This window comes from Notamacropus eugenii, chromosome 2 (assembly GCF_028372415.1).
Source record: "Notamacropus eugenii isolate mMacEug1 chromosome 2, mMacEug1.pri_v2, whole genome shotgun sequence".
In the NCBI taxonomy this organism is placed as follows: domain Eukaryota; kingdom Metazoa; phylum Chordata; class Mammalia; order Diprotodontia; family Macropodidae; genus Notamacropus; species Notamacropus eugenii.
This window is the reverse complement of record NC_092873.1, coordinates 521,832,499-521,850,885: the sequence shown is the minus strand read 5'-3', so window position 1 is coordinate 521,850,885 and position 18,387 is coordinate 521,832,499. Positions and strand designations below refer to the sequence as shown.

Here is an 18,387-nt window from a genome sequence, read left to right as displayed (position 1 = left end):
TGGGCAAGTCACTTCAACCTATTTGCCTCCGTTTCTGTAAAATGAGATGGAGAAGGAAATGGCAAACTACTCCAGTATCTCTGCCAAGAAAACCGCAGATGGGGTCATGGAGAGTTGGACACAACTGAACAACAAAACTGTAGAGGAAGCAGTAAGGGAGTTGGTATCCGTTCCATTTAACCTCACTCTAACCTAATCGAATCTTTTTTTAAATTATTTTATTTGTTTTCAGTTTTCTACAATCACTTCCATATATCTTAGACTTTTCCCCTCTCTCCCCATTCGCTCCCCGAGACAGCATGCCATCTTATATAGGTTCTACACATACATTCCTATTAAATACATTTTCACGTTAGTCATGTTGCATAGAAGAATTAAAATGAATGGAAGAAACCATAAAACAAAACAAAATATAAAACAAAAGCTCTGCTTCATTCTGCTAATTTAACCTAATCTCTTATTCTAACATCATTAGAAGGTAAAGTCTGTCCTTTTTTCTCTGTGTTCCCATTGTTTGACACATAGTGAACACTTAATAAATGCTTGTTTATTGTTTAATCTCTTTTGGATGCCTGTTTCTTCATCTGTAAAATGGGGAGAATACCTCTATTATCTCTCTCACCAGGTGAGGAAAGAGCTTTGTAAAAACAAACCGAAACCATAAGGAAGTTATACAAATGGGAGCTGTTATTAAAATGGAAGATGAGAAGTTTCTACCAGGTGAGACTGCAATGATCTCAAAGCACATAAAAGAAGGAGACTTGTATGGCTTCCTGTTTAACTTTCCACCTGCAGGCTTGCTAAGCTACCCACCTATATGCATATAGATAACTTGAGACCCCCAGGGATGCCTGGCCAAGGCAGTGATGTCTTACCACAGTCCTTAAATATAAATGCGAAACACAGACAGGTTATTGCGCCTTAAAGCAATGAGCACTAATATCCCTTCTGGTTTAGCCAATTTCCCTCTTGGCAAGAAGCACTAGTCTGTGCACTCCACAGCACCGCGAGCTTGCTGGCTGTCAGAATTATGTCTCAGCCAATGCCTGAGTGGTATTCTTGTCTTTTCACTGTGGAAAGAAACTTATCAGCCTGACATATAAAAGCCTCTTCGAGAAGCAAGTTATTATGCCAAAATGGAGACACACTTGCCCCAGTAACTAAATCTTGCTCTTAGAGCTCCCATCATTATACACTCTGATTCTCAATATAACTCCAAGAGTCTAAATCGAAAGCAAATCAGCCCTTCTCAATCCAATTTCCTTAGAAAAACCTGGGGGGTGGGAGGAGAAGGGCATATATATAAATATACATGGCCCAAAGTATATGGGATGTGGAAGGGAAGCAGCTTGGTGTAGGGGGTCCAGCACTAGACTTGGAATCTGGGAAAACCGGATTCCAGTCCTGCCCTGGGCACTTGCTAGGTGTGTGACCTTGGGCAAGTTAATTAACTTCTCTGAACCTTAATTTTATCATACACAAAACTGGGATAATAACAGCTCCTCCTCTCCATGACTGAGATGGAAATCAAGTGGAATGATATATTTGAAGTTCTTTGGAAATCTTAAAGTTTTAGAAATATGCCAGCTAAAAATGGATGTGAGTGTGGCTATTACAAGCAGCTTGGCATAATGAACAGGCAGTCAACCCTGGGTTAGAAAGGGAAGGGGGAGGGAAAGAGACTAGAAAGGAATAATTATTTGTGTAGTTTCTACTACACATGCCATGGTTTTACAAACCCAAGAAAGCCTAGAATTCAAGATGCTTCTGACACATACTAGTTATGTGGCACTGACCAAGTCTTTTATCTTGCCACTATACCTCAGTTTCCTTATCTGTAAAATAAGAATATTGTACTCCATGGGACCTTAAAAAAAAATCCCATCTAAAACTATGGTCCTATAAAGCCAAACCGTCTTACTTCCTCGCGTGCTTTAAATAACTCTCTAGCATTTATACACAAAGTCCTATGTATAACTGTAAACACATTTCATACATGTGTAAAATCTTAATATACATGTATAAATCTACATAAGATTTACTTAAATATATACTTATATCAAAGATGTGTATATATATATATATATATATATATATGGAGATATCTATATACCATGAATTACATGATAAGCCTACACATACATACATCCATTCTTCTAGTTCCAGTTCAGGGGTGACCCCTCCTCTAGGAGGTCATCCTGGCTAAACTCCAACTCTGCCACCACCACCTCCCTCCTACCTCCTGCTACACAATGATCTCTCCTCTGGGCACACTGCTTGACCTCTCCTACGCTCTTAATTATATTATGGTATATTTTGAAATTATTAGATGAAGTTGGTAGTTAACCCACTACATAGTAAGCTCCTGGCAGAAAGAGGCTGAATCATCTTTATGTTTTTCATGCGCTTGGCACAGCACCTTGCATACAGCAGGTATATAAAAATCACCTGATGGCTTGAACCAAGAAAACACACACACATGCACACACATGCACACACATACACATACACACACACTCCTCTGTGTATATGTATTCATAAAGGACTCTTCACAGCACAACCCGGAGGTGACCCTGAGTCCTCCAAGGCTATCCCAGCAGAACTCTGGCATGCCAGCCTAGGCTGGACAGGCTTCAAGGATGAGTCCAGTGACAGACTGTGTGTCTATCACCCAAGGACCAACCCAGCTGAGGCAGAGAGCTCCACAGCAGAAGGCTGGACACCTGGGTGAATGTTTTAGCTGAACAACTCATGAAAACTAAGACAAAGAAAGTCGCTATCTGAGTTAGTGGAGGGAATGAGTACATGATGGAAGCTACAGGTCTTCTGAAAGAGAGTAAGACAGACATAGAGAGAGATATGAATAGATAGACCTAGATGGACAGATACTTATGATAGATAGATGAGATGACAGAGAGAGACATGATAGAGATTAAGCAGATGGTAGATAAAATATATATATACATAAAGACATATGATAGAGAAATTAGATAAATGGGAGATAGGATACATACATAAGTAAAGTGATATAGAGACATGGAGAGAACAACATATAGACAGACAGACAGATAAAAACAGAGACATATGGACACAGATATGTTTAGATGGACAGAGCTATGAGTTTCAAATGTATACATATAAAAGGGCAGTAATTCTTAAGGCTCTGAGGGACCTTGGGAATCATTTACTCTAGCACTCATATCACAGTATGTACACACCTCAGAAGTATCACAGAGGACAGGGCTTGGAGTCAGGAAGAACTTTGTGTGGATGGATGGATGGATGGATGGATGGATGGATGGATGGATGGATGGATGGATATATGTATATATAGAAAGAGCAGACCCTACAGAAAGGAAGACAAAGGTTTAAATCCTTCCTCTTGATATACATGGGCTGCTGTGTGACCCTGAGCAAATCACTGAACCTCTCAATGCTCCAAGGAACTCAGTAAGACCATAACTTGTAGAGAAGGCATCATCCTACGTTGGTACAGCAAACTTTCATTACCATGACTTCCCAGGACCAGCTATAAAATAAAACCACCACCACAGAAAGGCACACATCTCAATATTTATCATCTATGGGTCTATCTATCCATGTACCTATCGTCTATAGTGATCTGTCATCTATCTATTTCATCTATCTACCATCTGTTATCTATCCATATCTGTCTATCTACCTGTCCATCCATCCATTCAACTATCATCTGTATCAATCTGTCATCTATTTCATCTATCTATCCATCTATCATCTATGTTTACCTATATCTATCTATTCATGCATATATCCCTATCTATACATCTATCCATATCTACCTATCCATCCATCCATCCATCTATCCATATCTATTTATTGATCCATCTGTCTATCCATCTGTCTACATACACCAACACATCAACCTTCACATGCTTCAATAGATGTACACATCTGTTTTCCACAGCTATACCTACCAACCTATGTTACTGCTGACATTTTATTTAACTGACACAAACCAGTCTCTAGCCAAGAAAGGCCTCCAGGCCTGTGCAGCCCCCACACAGAAAGGCCAGAAGGAAACCTTTACCCTTCAGCAAGTATGAGTTACTCTTCAACTTTTTGTAAGCAGAAAGCTCATTGCCCACCCTCCTCCCCTTCCCTCTCCCACACCACCCCCAAAGAGGAGCAAGTCGTGAAATGCGCAGCAGTTGAGAAAGGGCCATTTAGCCAAATTGCATACCTGTGCTGTGTCAGCTTTCTGCTGGATTCATCTCATTCCATTGGTCTAATGGATGCCAATTGAATTTAATTAACAAAACTACTTTGACTCCTTTCATACTGTGCTGAATGTAATGAAATCCTTCTCCTTTTTTTTTTTTTTTTTTGCATTCCACTAAAGAATGTCCTTTACTGCAGGCCCGCTGTTAGAATATTAAACGCTCCATGTTACGCTTAAAAGATATAAAGCGACCAGCTCCTGCCCCATGACTTAAATGTAGTTACCGACTTACATAACATAAAATAATTAAAAAGATACTCTGATAGTGATACACCGTATAGATTCAATTACCTCAATGTCTCCATTAAAGGCACTTTTATAGTATGAATAAAATGCAAATCCTCTTTATGGATCAATACCAGAACATAATTCTATTGTGCCTCCTGAGAAGGAAGTGGGCCGTAATAAATCATCCTCCCATGAAAATGGGAAAAAGTGATTTCTTTTGAAAGGTTTCTTTAAACCTGCACTCAGTTCTAGTTGCCCCATTTTCCATCCATTAAGGTTCTTGTTTTCAAACTCAAGACTTAAATGGGGGGCGGGGGAGAGGCAGGAAGGAGCACATGCTGGATAACGCAAAGGGGAAGCTTCCATTGGTAAAAGCACCAGGTTCCTCTCGGATCAGAAATCCATAAGCGACGTTCCTACGTCTTCCCTAAATCCAATTGGAAAAACAAAAATTGCTCCAACCCTATGTTTATGGGTCTCACTTTTGCCTGGCTGGGCACCCAAAGACAAGTTCTCATGATGGATCATTGCAGTATCTCTCGATCTCTGACTTTGAACTCTGACCCCACCTCCTCCTTTTTTTTTCTCCCTCTCTACAACTGACAGTTGGGCCCTAGCACTTGCCATCTGTAGAGACTGGAAGGGGAGAGGACTTAGCTTACATTAATCAACCAATTAAGAGAGACTTAAACAAAACAGAGAAAGCGTAATAAAGCCCTGACTGCTTAATAGCTGTTCCACTTTTAATAGTTGCCTTCCTGCAGTTTGCTGACAAGATTAGGGGTAATCTATGGAAGGCTTCTCTAAGATGGCGTGAGAAAGGAGAAACAGATGCATGGGCTGCCCAGCCAGTCTGGATCCCACTCAATGGCCAAAAATCAGCCTGGAAGGAACGGTGCTTCCCATCAGAGCTGAGCAGAGGCCAGTCTCTGTGAGTTCATCCAAAAGCGTTGGCAATTTGAAATGGCCACCACCTATGATAGCTCCCTTTGCAGTAAAACAGCAAATAGCAAGAGGATTTGAAGGACCCGCCACTGGAAAATGGAGCCCAACTGGACCCTTGGGATGGTGGCTTAAGCTAACGGTCAGGATTAAAGGAACAGCCTTCAGTATTCTAAAGTGACTGACTCAGACCTTAGAAACGATGGAATCTTCTCTCATGGGCCCAGAGGGTGACTTGGTCATGGTCATTCCAGATGGGGAAAGAGCTGGGATTCAAAACGAGGCTTCCCAGCTCCAAATCCCAGTCTCTCCACTGCATCATGCTGCCTCCCTTACTGGCCCTAATGTGACTGAGTTTTCAAATGCTGCTCAGTTATGGGGAAGAAATAGATAGGAAAACTTCTAAGGCAGGGCGTGATGGGGAAGTAAAATTAAAGTCAGAAGACCAATGTCTGAGAGCCAGTTCCAACACTTTGCAGCCAGGGTACATGGAGCTTCAGTTTCCTTGTCTACAAAAGAAGTGTAAGAACAAGGTACGATGGATGGGGCCTTCCTTCAAACCCTGGTCTGTAACACTCTGAGCCTCTGTTCTGACATCTGTAAAATGAGAGAGATGGACTCAGGCCACAGGCCCCAGTCAGCAAAATTTCTAAAGGCAGATAGAACCAGATTAAAATGAACTGAGAAATGTTTGACAATATAGGTAAAAAATACAAAAGAATATAGAAAATGTTACTGTGTTTTTCTAAGGGCCCACAAGGACCTAGTTTTATTTGGGTTTAACACTATTGGAGTTCCCTTCCATTTCTAACGTCTTATTAGTTTAGGCAAAGGTCATCCTATGATTAAAATGTGATGTAAAATTATTTGGTAAATGCTTTTATTTACTTATCTGTGCACATTCTGTTTTGCTTCCTAGAGAAAATAAGTGCACTGAGGGCAGGGACTGGTTTATTTGAGTCTTCATAGACCCAGGACCTAGTAGATAGTATGGTATATAGTAGGTGCTTAATATATGCTTACTGAACTACCTAATTTTCCAATAATGCTGTCTGGTATTAGTCCAATTCCAACACTGAAATAAAGTAAAAAATATCAAGAAAAAACAACCACAGTTAATTTAAATGATTTCATACAATATCCTGAATACATATTTTAACAAAAACATTAACTAGCTCCCCCTTTCAATCAATCCACCAAAAGGGTGGCCCCTGTCTCCCTCCCCTACATAGCCACATGTAGAGATCGCTCCACCAGTAAGCAAAGAAGGATTCTTTGTTAACTCGTTTGACACAAACCATGACTCCTTGGGTGAATATCATGGAAATGCTAGGCTACGTTTGAAGTCCACACTAAAAGACAGGGAGCTGAGACATGTGAAGTAGTAGTGAAGAGAAAATTCAGACCTTTTGCTTTTGATGTTGTTACACAATTTGTCCTCATATTTCTCTTCCCAACTCTGTTTGGTTTGGGCTAATATTAAACTAAGCTTGCATTTATATTTGGGAGGTGCAGAGAGTGGACAGGTCAAGGGGTGAAAGTGAACGTTAGGCTACAGAGTATGACCTGAGACTGAGAAATCAAGGTCAGCTCTGGAGGATGGCATCTCTCCTCAAGTTGCCCAGGGCACTGTTGAATCACAAGGCTGGGCAGAACCTCACATTCTGCTGTATCCATCTCTTCAGGGGAGCTGGTTCTCTCACTCTGACCAAGGGCATCCCATTTCAGTCACGTCTGACACTTCATGACCTCATTTGGGGTTTTCTTGGCAAAAATAATAGAATGGTTTGCCATTTCCTTCTGCAGTTCATTTTACATATGAGGAAACTGAGGCACACAGGGTTAAGTGACCTGCCCAGGGTCACATAGTAAGTGTCTGAGGCTGAATGTGAACTCAGGAATATGAGTCTTCCTGATTCCAGGTCTGGTGCTCTACCCACTACCATCGAGCTGCCTTCTCCTGCCTTAGGAATAGGAATAACTCAAAATACTTACCATCTTGGACCCTTGGGTGGCAAGAAAATAATAATTCTGTTTCCATATTCTTGCTCTCATGAACAGATAAGTAGTGACTGAATGAGCTAAAGAAAACAGTTAATGTTTATATCATCTTATGTATGTTTTATGAAGAATTTACATAAATTGTAGCTTTGAGTCATTATAATAAGCCTGTGTGACTGGTCATGCAGGAAAGATTATCCCTATTTTGCAAATAAAAAGACTGAGGTCCAGAGTTAAGTGATACATTTGCCCAAGGAAACAGTAGGGCAGTTGGCCTTGGAAACTAGGTGTTCTGATTTCAACTCTGAGAATCTTTCAAGTACTATCTATTCTAATAGACTCGAATATATACTAAAATTCTGATAAGCATAATTAAGAATTTATACAAATCAAACTCTTTTCTGTATGATCAAGGAAGCTGTAAGATCTGCTGCCTTCCCACAGGTCACAAGTAGAAAATACTAGAACCAAGAGAAAATGAGCATCCCAAAAGCCATGAGAAAAGAAACTTTAATATATCCATTCACTCAATATGCATTTATTATGTACTTACTATAAGAAACTGCGTAAACTGTCAGAGATGAAGTTGAAAAATCAATTAATCAACAAGCGGTTATCAAGCATAGCATAGCACAGTGGAGAGAGAGCTAGTTGTGAAAGAAGGAAAGGTATGGGTTCAAAGCCCACTTCTGACATATGGTGGCTGTTTGACCCTGGACAAGTCACTTGATATTCCTCTCTATTACTTTGGCCCATGGCCAGAAACTCTAAGGAACTTAACATTTAAGATGTACAGAGAGAAAAGAGGACGAATAACCTAGCTTGAATAAAAAAACGTGACAGTCCCGTACAAATGTGGTCTGGCATAGCAATCTCAGAATTAGCTGAGGTTTAGGATGAAAGAGAAGGACAATAATTATTCATTCAACAAACACTTACTAAAACCCCTGTACCTCCAATGTGGACAAGACAGGGAGAGCCGTGCTTTAAAATATATGTGCGTGTATAAACATACACATGCATACCTGTTCACATAGGTACACATCCACACATGTGTACACATGGGTATGCACAAGTCTACATGCGCACAAACATGTGGGAGAGGGGTTGCTAACAACTCAAGCTGTCCTGGAATTAGATGGGCAGCTGGCAAAAGTAGTGGCTTCTGCATCTGTCTCCTTTTCCTCTACTTATAAAATGAGAATGATGGACTGTGTAATTTTCAAGACCCCTTCCAGATTTAAGTCAACAGTCCCCTGGTTCCATGTTCTCAGTTCTCTTCAGTGAGGTCGCATGACCCCTTATAATGAATTCCTGCCTGCTCAGGTTTCTTCTAATTCTCAGATTATGTAATTATATAACTCAGACATAATGCTCAGTAGAAGGTGAGAATCACCGTTGCTTTGGCTCCAGAAAGGGCTTTCCTCCTTTACTCACCAAGGAGGTCACACTTACTAGCATGGCCCCATCAGGAAACTTGCTGTGTCCTACCACTCTGAGAACATATAGACTGGCAAGCCAGCCCCTCTGCAGCTTTTTGGATTTCACCAGAGACAAAGTCAAGAAACACACTCCATTCCATTTTTCATCCACCAAATAGAAGTGTTTTCACTGAGGCCTCACCACAGAATCTGGGCAGGATTTGGTCCCTTTTAGTATTCTGTGAAAGCACAAAGCAGGATTTTCCTGGTCCCTTTAAAATAAATTAATTTCCATATGATTTGACATTATCATTTCTTGTTTCTCAATATTTTTAACGTTTTTATGCAAAAGAAAGAGAAATCCTGGCCAAAAAAAAAAAAAATCCTTCCATTATCCTCATTGAAGTCAGTAAAGGCTTTAAGATATGTAAAAAGAGTCCAGATAGAAATACTTGACTGAGAAGTCTGCAGTGGACTGGTTTTGATAATGAACATGCCTTAGAGGAAAAAAAAACCATGAATGCTGTATGTGTTGGGGGAAGGAAGTCTTATCTTTGCTTGGGTCCTGTTTCCCTTGGAGAGGCTTATGTTACCTACAACCAAGAGGTCTCCAATTAAAGAAAGGAGAATTATACAGGCTGGGGTATTTTGGAGCTGATGAAAGGGGCCTTGGAGTCAAGGTGGTGAGGTGAGTTTGCAAGTCCCTCTCCAGAAGTGGGCCAAATACTTTCATCCTGACTTTTGACACTTCCAGTACCGGGGGCCTTTGGCCCCTCCTAAGTTATGATAAGCAGTCAAGCCAGACTGCATACTGCAGGGTTATGATACATACTCATATTCACCAGAGATGAAAATGTCGCCCACAGAATGTTTCCCAGCAGAGATGGAATTCAAAGCAAAACACAATGAGGGGAAGAGGATGGTCAACCTGAAATGCAGGGATTGGATTCCAGAGAGGCAGCATGCTTCTAGCAGAAAGAGCTGAACCTGGAGTCAGCAGGACATAGTTTTGAAACTCACTATAAAGATTTACTAACCATGTGACTGTCTGGGCCTGAGTATTGATGTGGTCAAGCTAGATGACCATGACAATTCCTTCTAGCCTATAATCTAGAATCCTGAACTTTCTAGCTGTGTGACCCTGGGCAAGTCATTCAGACTCTTAGAGTTGCTTTGTACTCCTCTGGAAAATAACAGTCCTCTCACAGGCTCAAATGAGGAATAAAAGGCATGCTATGGATCAATGTTTAATCAAATATAAAATTCACCTCTTAATAAAGTTCATGCCTGTTCGTCTCTCTCTGGTTTAAGAGTTTTTAACCGGGGGTCCACAGACCCACTAGAGTTCCATGAATGTTTCACGGAGTCTGTGAACTGGGATAGGGAAACAAAAATCATGTCTTTATTTTCATTAACCTCAAACTGAAACTTAGTATTTCCTTCAATTATTCCAAAATATGCTTCAGAGACGGGGTCCTGGGACTTCACCAGACTTCCAGAGGGGCCCAGGGCAAAAAAAAAGAACTGCTGTTCTAGATAATCAAATTCTACTTGACTCCAACAGATTCTAAAACATGAAATAAAATTTCCCGTTCTTGACATACCGACGGGCCAACAACTACATATTACCCCGCGCCTACATCATTCTCACGATGGCAAAGATTTCAGGGAAAGGTCAAGTCTGTGGGACTTGGGACAAAACAATTCACAGACAGTCTAAACAGTTGCCACGTACTTAGAATGGATGGTGGCAATCTCACAAGGCTCTTTAGGGAGCCCAGTAATACCTAGACGTACCTGCATGTATCAATTACAGCCTTGGTTTGAATTCAAGAAAGGTTATTAATTTGAGAGGTAAAGAAGAGACAGACAGACAGAGACAGAAAGAATGTAAGAGGGGAATTACTCTCCTTTGTGTGGTGGGGAGGTCTGAGAGAAGACAAGTTCAGCCTTGAATTGACCAGACAACCTCTCCTGAACTGAGTGTTTCCTGTGAGTTTCCTTGCTCTTTTCCCAGTACTCTCACCCTGAAAGCAAGCATCTCCAGTTGACACTGGACTCCTTCAGTGATAAAGCGCTGAATGTTCTCTGAACACGATGTCTTCTGTTTCAAAATAGTTGTGTTTTCTGGAGACACAAGCAAAAAGGTAGCTTGGCCTTTGGAACTACAGTTACCAATGTCGATTTTTTTAGGTAGATAATTTTTATTTCTTCTTCAGTCTTTACTGCTAAAATAACATTGATCCTTGTCAATCAATAAGAAGAAAAAAAGGACCCTGGCTAGAATAAGCATCAAGGGGCAAATCAGAATTCCAAAAGACCTTTAATTCCTTTCTCTGACTCAGGCTATGACCAGCAGAGTTCAAGAAGGCACTGGCCTGAGGCTGACAGAATGGTTCTATGTTCTGGGAGCCTTTGAAGCACCAAGCAGGACAGATTCCAACTCTGACCACAAACCACCTATCCCCAGGTGTCCAGCAAAGAACCAGAGGCGAAGAAGACCCCTCCTCCTCCTGGGGTCACTTCTTTTGAAACCCATAGAAAAAAGGAGGTTAAATAAACGGCATCATCGACAAGCTACGTAAAGTAAAAACAGGTCTGTGTGGTCATCCAGTGAGCCTAGATGCTGCTCATCATAGAAGAAACTTGTTGGGTTTTTTTTTCCATTCAGTAATGGAGGAAAGGGGACAAAATTAAGGCATAGCTAGTCAGATTTCACTCTGATACACCAAAAATCAAGAAAAATGCTATTTTAATGATTCAATTCAATTTATCAATCTTAAGCACCTACTATGTGTGAAGCACCATGATGTACTTGGACATTACTGACTTAAATAAAAAAAATTCTGGCCCTCAAGTAACTTACAATCTATTGGAGTTTGAGAATCATGCTCATTCATTCATTCATTCAGTTGAGAAATACTGATTAAGAAGCTACTATGTTCCAGGCACCCTGCTAAGTACTGGGGTTACAAAAAGCGGCATGAGACAGTCACTGCTTTCAAGAAGCTTACTGGAAAACTGGAAGAGACCTCTGAGACCATCAGTCAGTTCAGCCCTCTGATTTTGCAGATGAGGAACTGAGGCTCAGGGAGGTTAAGTAATTGTCCAAAGTCATAAAGGGTTAGAACCTGTTACCTCGCTCTTAACCTGAGGACTGCAAACTTCGTTGAACTGTATTTCAGTATAATTGATTTGCTTGATAATACTTTGTATTTTGTTTTCTGCATTTAAAAACACAATTCTGAGAAGAGCTTTACCATAGGTTTCACTAGAGTGACTGCCCAAGGGCTCCAGGGCACAAAAAATGGTTAAGAACTTCTATTCCACACCTATCTGCCTTACACACAGTTAAGGGTGATACTATTTAATTCAACATGGTTCTTGCTAAGTTATTATTTTTACAAATAATAATAATACTTCACATTTATACAGTGTTTTGAGGTTTGAAAAATATCTCATTTGATCCTAGCAACACTCTTGTGAGATAGAGGTTACTATTATTCCCATTTTACCAGAAAATGTAAGTGACTTACCCATGATCACATGGTGAGTAAGCATTAAGAGGTAGGACTTGAACTCAGTTCCACCAAACTCTAAATCCCACTCTCTTTCCACTATGACCTCATGCCCTTTCTCTAGAAAATGAACTGCTTCCCAACTATTTCGTCTTGGGGACACGTGTGCACGAGTCACCCCAAAACTATGCAATGACCATATATCACAAAATAAAACCATCAGGTAGACGAGGGTATTTGTACACAGATGGTTTATTTAATCTGCAGACAACATGGTTTTCCCTGTCCCTGGAGGATCTCAACTGTTAATGTCCCATGAACGTATCAAGTTCACTTCACTCTTCTCACTGACTGTAAAACAAAGAAATCTGTCTTGAGTTTCCTGACGTTTCACATGTTACTGTGACTAATCCTGAGCCATTTTATTCAGAGCTCAGAGTAAGTCTCTATGACAATCCCATGCCATTCGAAATACACCAGACACGCTCTCCGTCTTTGGAAATAACGACTGGACCAATCGTCTGCCCAGCTCTTACAAAATAAGAGGCAGATTCTACTTTCTGATGACTTGAGGAGCTATAACAAAGAAGGAAAAGTACGTTGTGGGAAACAGAGTTTAGTCTCACTCATTTTTTTTCTTTTATTTTTTTTAAATTCCATTTATCAGCCATGTAGCACTGGTACTACTCCCTATCACCATCTGTACACGCTTTCCCAAAAGACCATCACAGCTGTCCAGTCTAACACACACACACACACACACACACACACACACACACACTATCCTTTCTGTCTGAATCTAATAAATACATGTTTGAGAAGGTTTTGTAAAAGTGGTATTTCAATTTGGGGCTTCTTTCTTTAAAGGATGAAGTAGATCAGTTTGGGTCCATGGAGCCCAAATCACTGTCTGCAATTTCTCAAGAAGACCTGCACCCCCAAGAAGAAACACAACTAAAATTTGAGATTTCCTCCCTAGGACAGGGACTGAGCCTCATTTGTTTTCCCTAAAGAATTTACCTACAACCACATGATTTGAGTGTGACTCAATCCCAATGTTCCCTACCTTCCTTTCCTTTTTTAGATTTTCATTGACTAATGGATTGATTTTTATCTTCTTAATTTTTTTCCCTCAGGAACCATTCATTCTTTACTTCTGAAAAATAAGCAAGATGGCCCTTAATATTTTAAGGTCGTGCCTGTGCTAATGTTTCTTTGGAGAAAATGCTCCCAAAGAAGCAACAAATAATAAAAACTGAGGACCTTGGACCTTCTTGGCTCTCTTTCAAGTATAACAAAAAAATAAAATGTCCCAAGTAAACAAATCATAAAATTTACATTTAATTTAAAAACAAGCTATAAAATAATTGGATCAATCAGATTAAATTGTACTATAACCTATTACCCAATGTCCCAAAAGTCTTACTTCAGCTTAAGACTGAACTAAGACTTTGAGATACCCTATGTGTATATGTATTTATTAACGTATATTTGTGTCTTATATATTTTTAATCTGAGGTCATCGTCTCCCCATTAAAATGTAAGCTCCTCAAAGACAGAGATTTTTCATTCTTTGTAGTTATATCCTCAACATCTAACATATATATGCCAGGAAGCAGGGAAGAGTTCCTTTTAAATGTTAAAAAACTCCTGGGGCTGGTTGAAAGAATGCTGGAATTTTGCAATTTTTTTTTTAATTTAAATCATATACTTTGGAAATCTTCAAGTTTTAGAGAATTAACCAATCATGAGGGATAGAGGGCTGGACCAGGTAGATGAATAATTGGCTATTAAGTGGTAAATTTCCAAGCTGCTTATCATCTGGTAAGTTTTCCAGTTGGTTATTATCGGGTAAGTTTCAACAATAGAGGCTGCCATTGTGGGTCACTGGGAAAAGATGAGAACACCACCAAAAAAAAACCAAAAACCCTTAACCAAGTCTGGGTCACAAACCATTCCTAATGGTCTGTGGTCACGCCCCCAAATCCCTGTACCAGCTGCCAGCTCCCGAGTTCATGGTGAACTACTGAGGCCAGACCTTAAAACACTCTTGTCTCCAGCCTCCTACACGGCATTCGACTTGAAGGGAGAATGAATTAACTACTTTTCACAATTCTGCATTTACAGAGTACTTTTTATACCAAAGCTGGTCTGTAGTCGCTGATAAAGCCCCTTCTGTCCCGGCCATAAACTTAGGAGTTCAGCTAAGAGGGAGGTAGAGGCGAGAAGCCGGAAAGACCGCAAGTCTAGCAAGGAAAGGCTGGATTCCAGCCTCCCCTACTTCAAACAGCATTCCCTCAACCATCCTTTGGTTAAGCACCTACTTTGGGCACTTCACTCTGCTTGACGCTAAGGACACAGAACCAGAAACGAAATTATTCCTGACCTGGGGCAAATTATTTTAACTTCTCCAAGACTTCATTTCCTCACCTACAAAGTTAGGATATAACATGGACAATGATGATACCTACTACACCCATCCTACCTCCCGGGGCTTTCAGGATGATCAGATCAGATGATATGATAGTTACGGTAAATAACTGTAATAACAGCATTATATGGCACTTTAATGTTTGCCAAGGGCCATACAAACATATGGACACATGTGTGTGCGTGTGTGTATAAAATCTCATTGATGTGTGGCAAAGATCCCTTAGGAAATTAGATGTTTTATCTGATTAAAAGTTTAAGAAAAAAAGCAAAGGTTGAAAGCCTTAAGTCAGTCCTAGGTCTCACTAGTTCTTAATTAATTACTATCGGCATTAGAGCTTCTTAAGCTACAAGAAATTGGAAAGAATGCTGATGATCCTTCGTAGGTAAAATAGCAGGGGCTTGGGGGGGGCGCAGAGTGACAGACAGGAATGTGCAGCAAGCTGGTCTGCCCTGTGACCTTTCACCTTCCCCAGGCAACAGTCCTCTCATTGGTAAAGTGGGAAATCCTAGATCTCGAATCACTGGAGGGTGGTTAGGAGCATGGTATCAGATCATTTATGTAACGTTCTATGTAAACCCAAGAGCCCCGTTACATTGTCACTAATTATTATTAACAATAACATTTTATGCTAAGCATCATTATCACCATCCTCAACATGTCACTGAAATGAAAGCAAGCTAAGGAAATTATTGATTAGTACTACGGTGGTGAGGTAGAGGCAGGAGAGACTAAGTCGGAGGGGCATCAGCATCTATCTGAGAACAGGGGATGTCAGGGCTGGGAGGGGCCCGAGGACAGGGGAGGTCAGGGCTGGGAGGAGCCTGAGAACAGAAAGATTGAACAGACCCACAAAGGGGAAGTCATTTGTGGGGCCACAAATACAGAGCTAGAAAGGATTTTAGATCTCATCTAGTGGAATGCCTTCATTATACAGAAAAGGAAACTAAGGCCCAAAGGGATCCCATGTCAGTTCAGAGTGCCAGAAGCCCCTGCATTTTCCCAAGGGAAGAACAAGAAAGCTTTCAGTTTATACACATTTGGGCAAATGGAGTCCAAAGGGGAAAACATTAATTTTTTTCTCTGAACACTCTATGACATCACAAAAACTATTCACCATAAAAAATAAAAATAAAAAACCTCTCAGAATAACTTCAAAGGGGAGAGAGAGACCAACCTAATCCCAGTTCAGTTTGGAATGCCTCCCAGGTCTGTTCTAGGGACAGACCCCAGAAAGCCTGACTCCCAGAACTAGACCACGAACAGCAGTACAGGGCCTTCTAATCCATCCTCCTTTGTCTGAGGGCCAAAGTTCACTGCCCCTATCCCAGAGAGAAGCATGGAAGCCTTAAAGATCCCCGGGGAGTCCTAACTTGGCTATAAGTGAAAATCTGGCAGGAGATTAATTTAATTAATACAGATGACTAACAAACTGGCTTACAGGATGCTTTATTTTGGCCTGACTCTTCTCATCTTAGTAATGAGGAAACTGAGACCCAGAGAAGAAAAATGACTTATCCAAAGCCACCTGGGTGGCAAGCTCACTGCTCATCTCAAAATGGGGAGAAAAATCTGAACAACATTAGAACAAGAAATCCTGAAAATGAAGGGTACAGAAATGCCCTTATGCCAAAGGGTATGTTTCCAAACTGAGAATTCCACATCTGTCTGACAGAGAGGAATATATTACCAAGTCATAAAATTAAAAAGCACAGCGGAACCAGTGATGAATTTTGAGTCAAGGGGCCTGCCTACCTATTGTCTGCACTGCCTTGGGGAATTTCCTCCTTTTAGCCTCCGTATTAACAATAATAATAATAAATAATGACTGGTAATTATACAGAGCTTCAAAGCTCCTGACAATTATTTAGCTTATCTTATCTTCACAACTGGTGTTATTATGCACATTTTACAGATGAGGAATTTGAGGTAGGCAGCAGTTAAGTGATTTACCCAGGGTCACACCGCTATTGTGTCTGAGGTTGCATTTGAAGTCCATTCTCCCTGGTTCCAGCTCCTGCTCCACCTAGCTGCCTATAAAATAAGGGGATTCACCTACATGATCTAGACCTCATGGGACCCCTCCACTGTCCCTCACTTGAATTCTGTTGCAGAGGACAATTCAGTATAAGCTCGACCCACCTTGGAACTTATCCCAGCTTATTTCATTACTGACTTGGTGCAAAGGTAACCTAAGCACTTGTCTAATTTTTACTGTGTCGGGAACCTATAAACACGGCTTCGGACTCACTAAATTACGTCCACCCGTTCCAGGAGCCCACGCCTCAATTCTCCATTAGGTATAACCCCAGTCCTTCCAAAGCCAAAGTGGTTGTTTCCCTTGCTGTCAACTCCCAAAGCATTCTGGGCCTTTCCAAGAAATCAAGGGTCTTGGTAGCTTTTAAAACTAAATGTAGGTGGTGACTGTACAAAGAGATACATTTATCCATTTCTGCATATTCTTCATCTTCTTCCTGAGTCTAGGAAGCAAAAGTCAACAATAACACAGTCTTGAGCCCAGGCACTTAAAGCATCAATGTCCTTTTTCTCCAAAGGGCCCTCCTGGGAGCCAAGGCCATGAGATGGCACCCTTGTCTCCCCATTCCTCCTGGCTTTGTTTTAGTGAACGGCGAAAGGCTAAGTTCAAATCCAATTTTTCTAAATCCAGATGGCAATTCTGTAGGCAGGGAGCTAAGGCAGAAAAACTGAACTCAAGCCACTCCTGAAGGCTCTCCCAACCACACAGAGACTCTTGGTTCCGGGGCTCCCAACTACCACAAAGTTCATTGGAGGAAGGCCTTCTTTTCCTAATGAAGCCATTAAGAGGCTACACAATTGAGTATGGCAAGGACCCACTATCTTTCCCGGGCAGGAACTCCCAACAATAGTTATGCTGTTAATGGCATCCAGTTACAAAGAAGTCATTCTCAGAAGTTACTTGAATCTGCTTTTCCTAAAGCAGGAAATCTACCCCTAAAAAGAAATATATACCAGAAAAGCAACCAGATGAATTCTTCCCTCCCCTGAAACAAGTACAACGGAGTCTATTTTTTTATCAGATGTTCTAAGAAGGAAAATATGACCTCACTCAGACGTCACCAATTGCCAAATAACAGCCTCTCCTTCTATGCAATGATCATGAGTGTTTCCAAAAATAAGAACAATCTTTTCATCACTAAAGGACTTGCCTTCTGGCCCTTTGTGTTGGAACTCCATTAAGAGGCTGAGGAGCTGGAGGTCACGATATTAGAATTCAGATTCCTCGTCTGTCCCCTTACTACCTGTCCAAACTTGGACAAAACATATCACCTTTCTTGTCTCACTTTCCTCATGTGTAAAAGGAAGAATCTGAACTAGATACGTTGAAATTCCCTTCCAACACTGATGACGGTGATAGACAGCATCTATATGTGCTTTGCAAACCTTAAAGTATGTTGCCTTTTCTCATGAAAAAAGATGAGGACCGTGGAAAAATGATAGTGATAACAACCCAATTTAAGAACATCAAACCAAATATGTATAAGGCCCTGACCACAGGAAATGAAAAGTTCTCAGAATATAGAAACCTGGTAGCAGAGATCAAAACCG

At 40.8% G+C, this 18,387-nt stretch overlaps 1 protein-coding gene across 9 annotated transcripts in view; it reads right to left on the bottom strand.

Moving 5' to 3' along the window:
• The window catches only part of NFIA (nuclear factor I A), a 455,027-nt gene that overhangs the window by 409,848 nt on the left and 26,792 nt on the right, over window positions 1-18,387 (bottom strand). The window contains exon 3 of one of the 9 annotated variants that reach the window (XM_072649689.1): window positions 12,835-12,944. The exons of the other annotated variants lie outside the window; for them this stretch is intronic. Within the exon in view, the coding sequence (XP_072505790.1) occupies window positions 12,922-12,944 (23 nt within the window). The 3' untranslated portion in view covers window positions 12,835-12,921. Of the gene's footprint in view, window positions 1-12,834; window positions 12,945-18,387 lie in introns of those variants that run through there. 9 annotated transcript variants of the gene reach the window in all.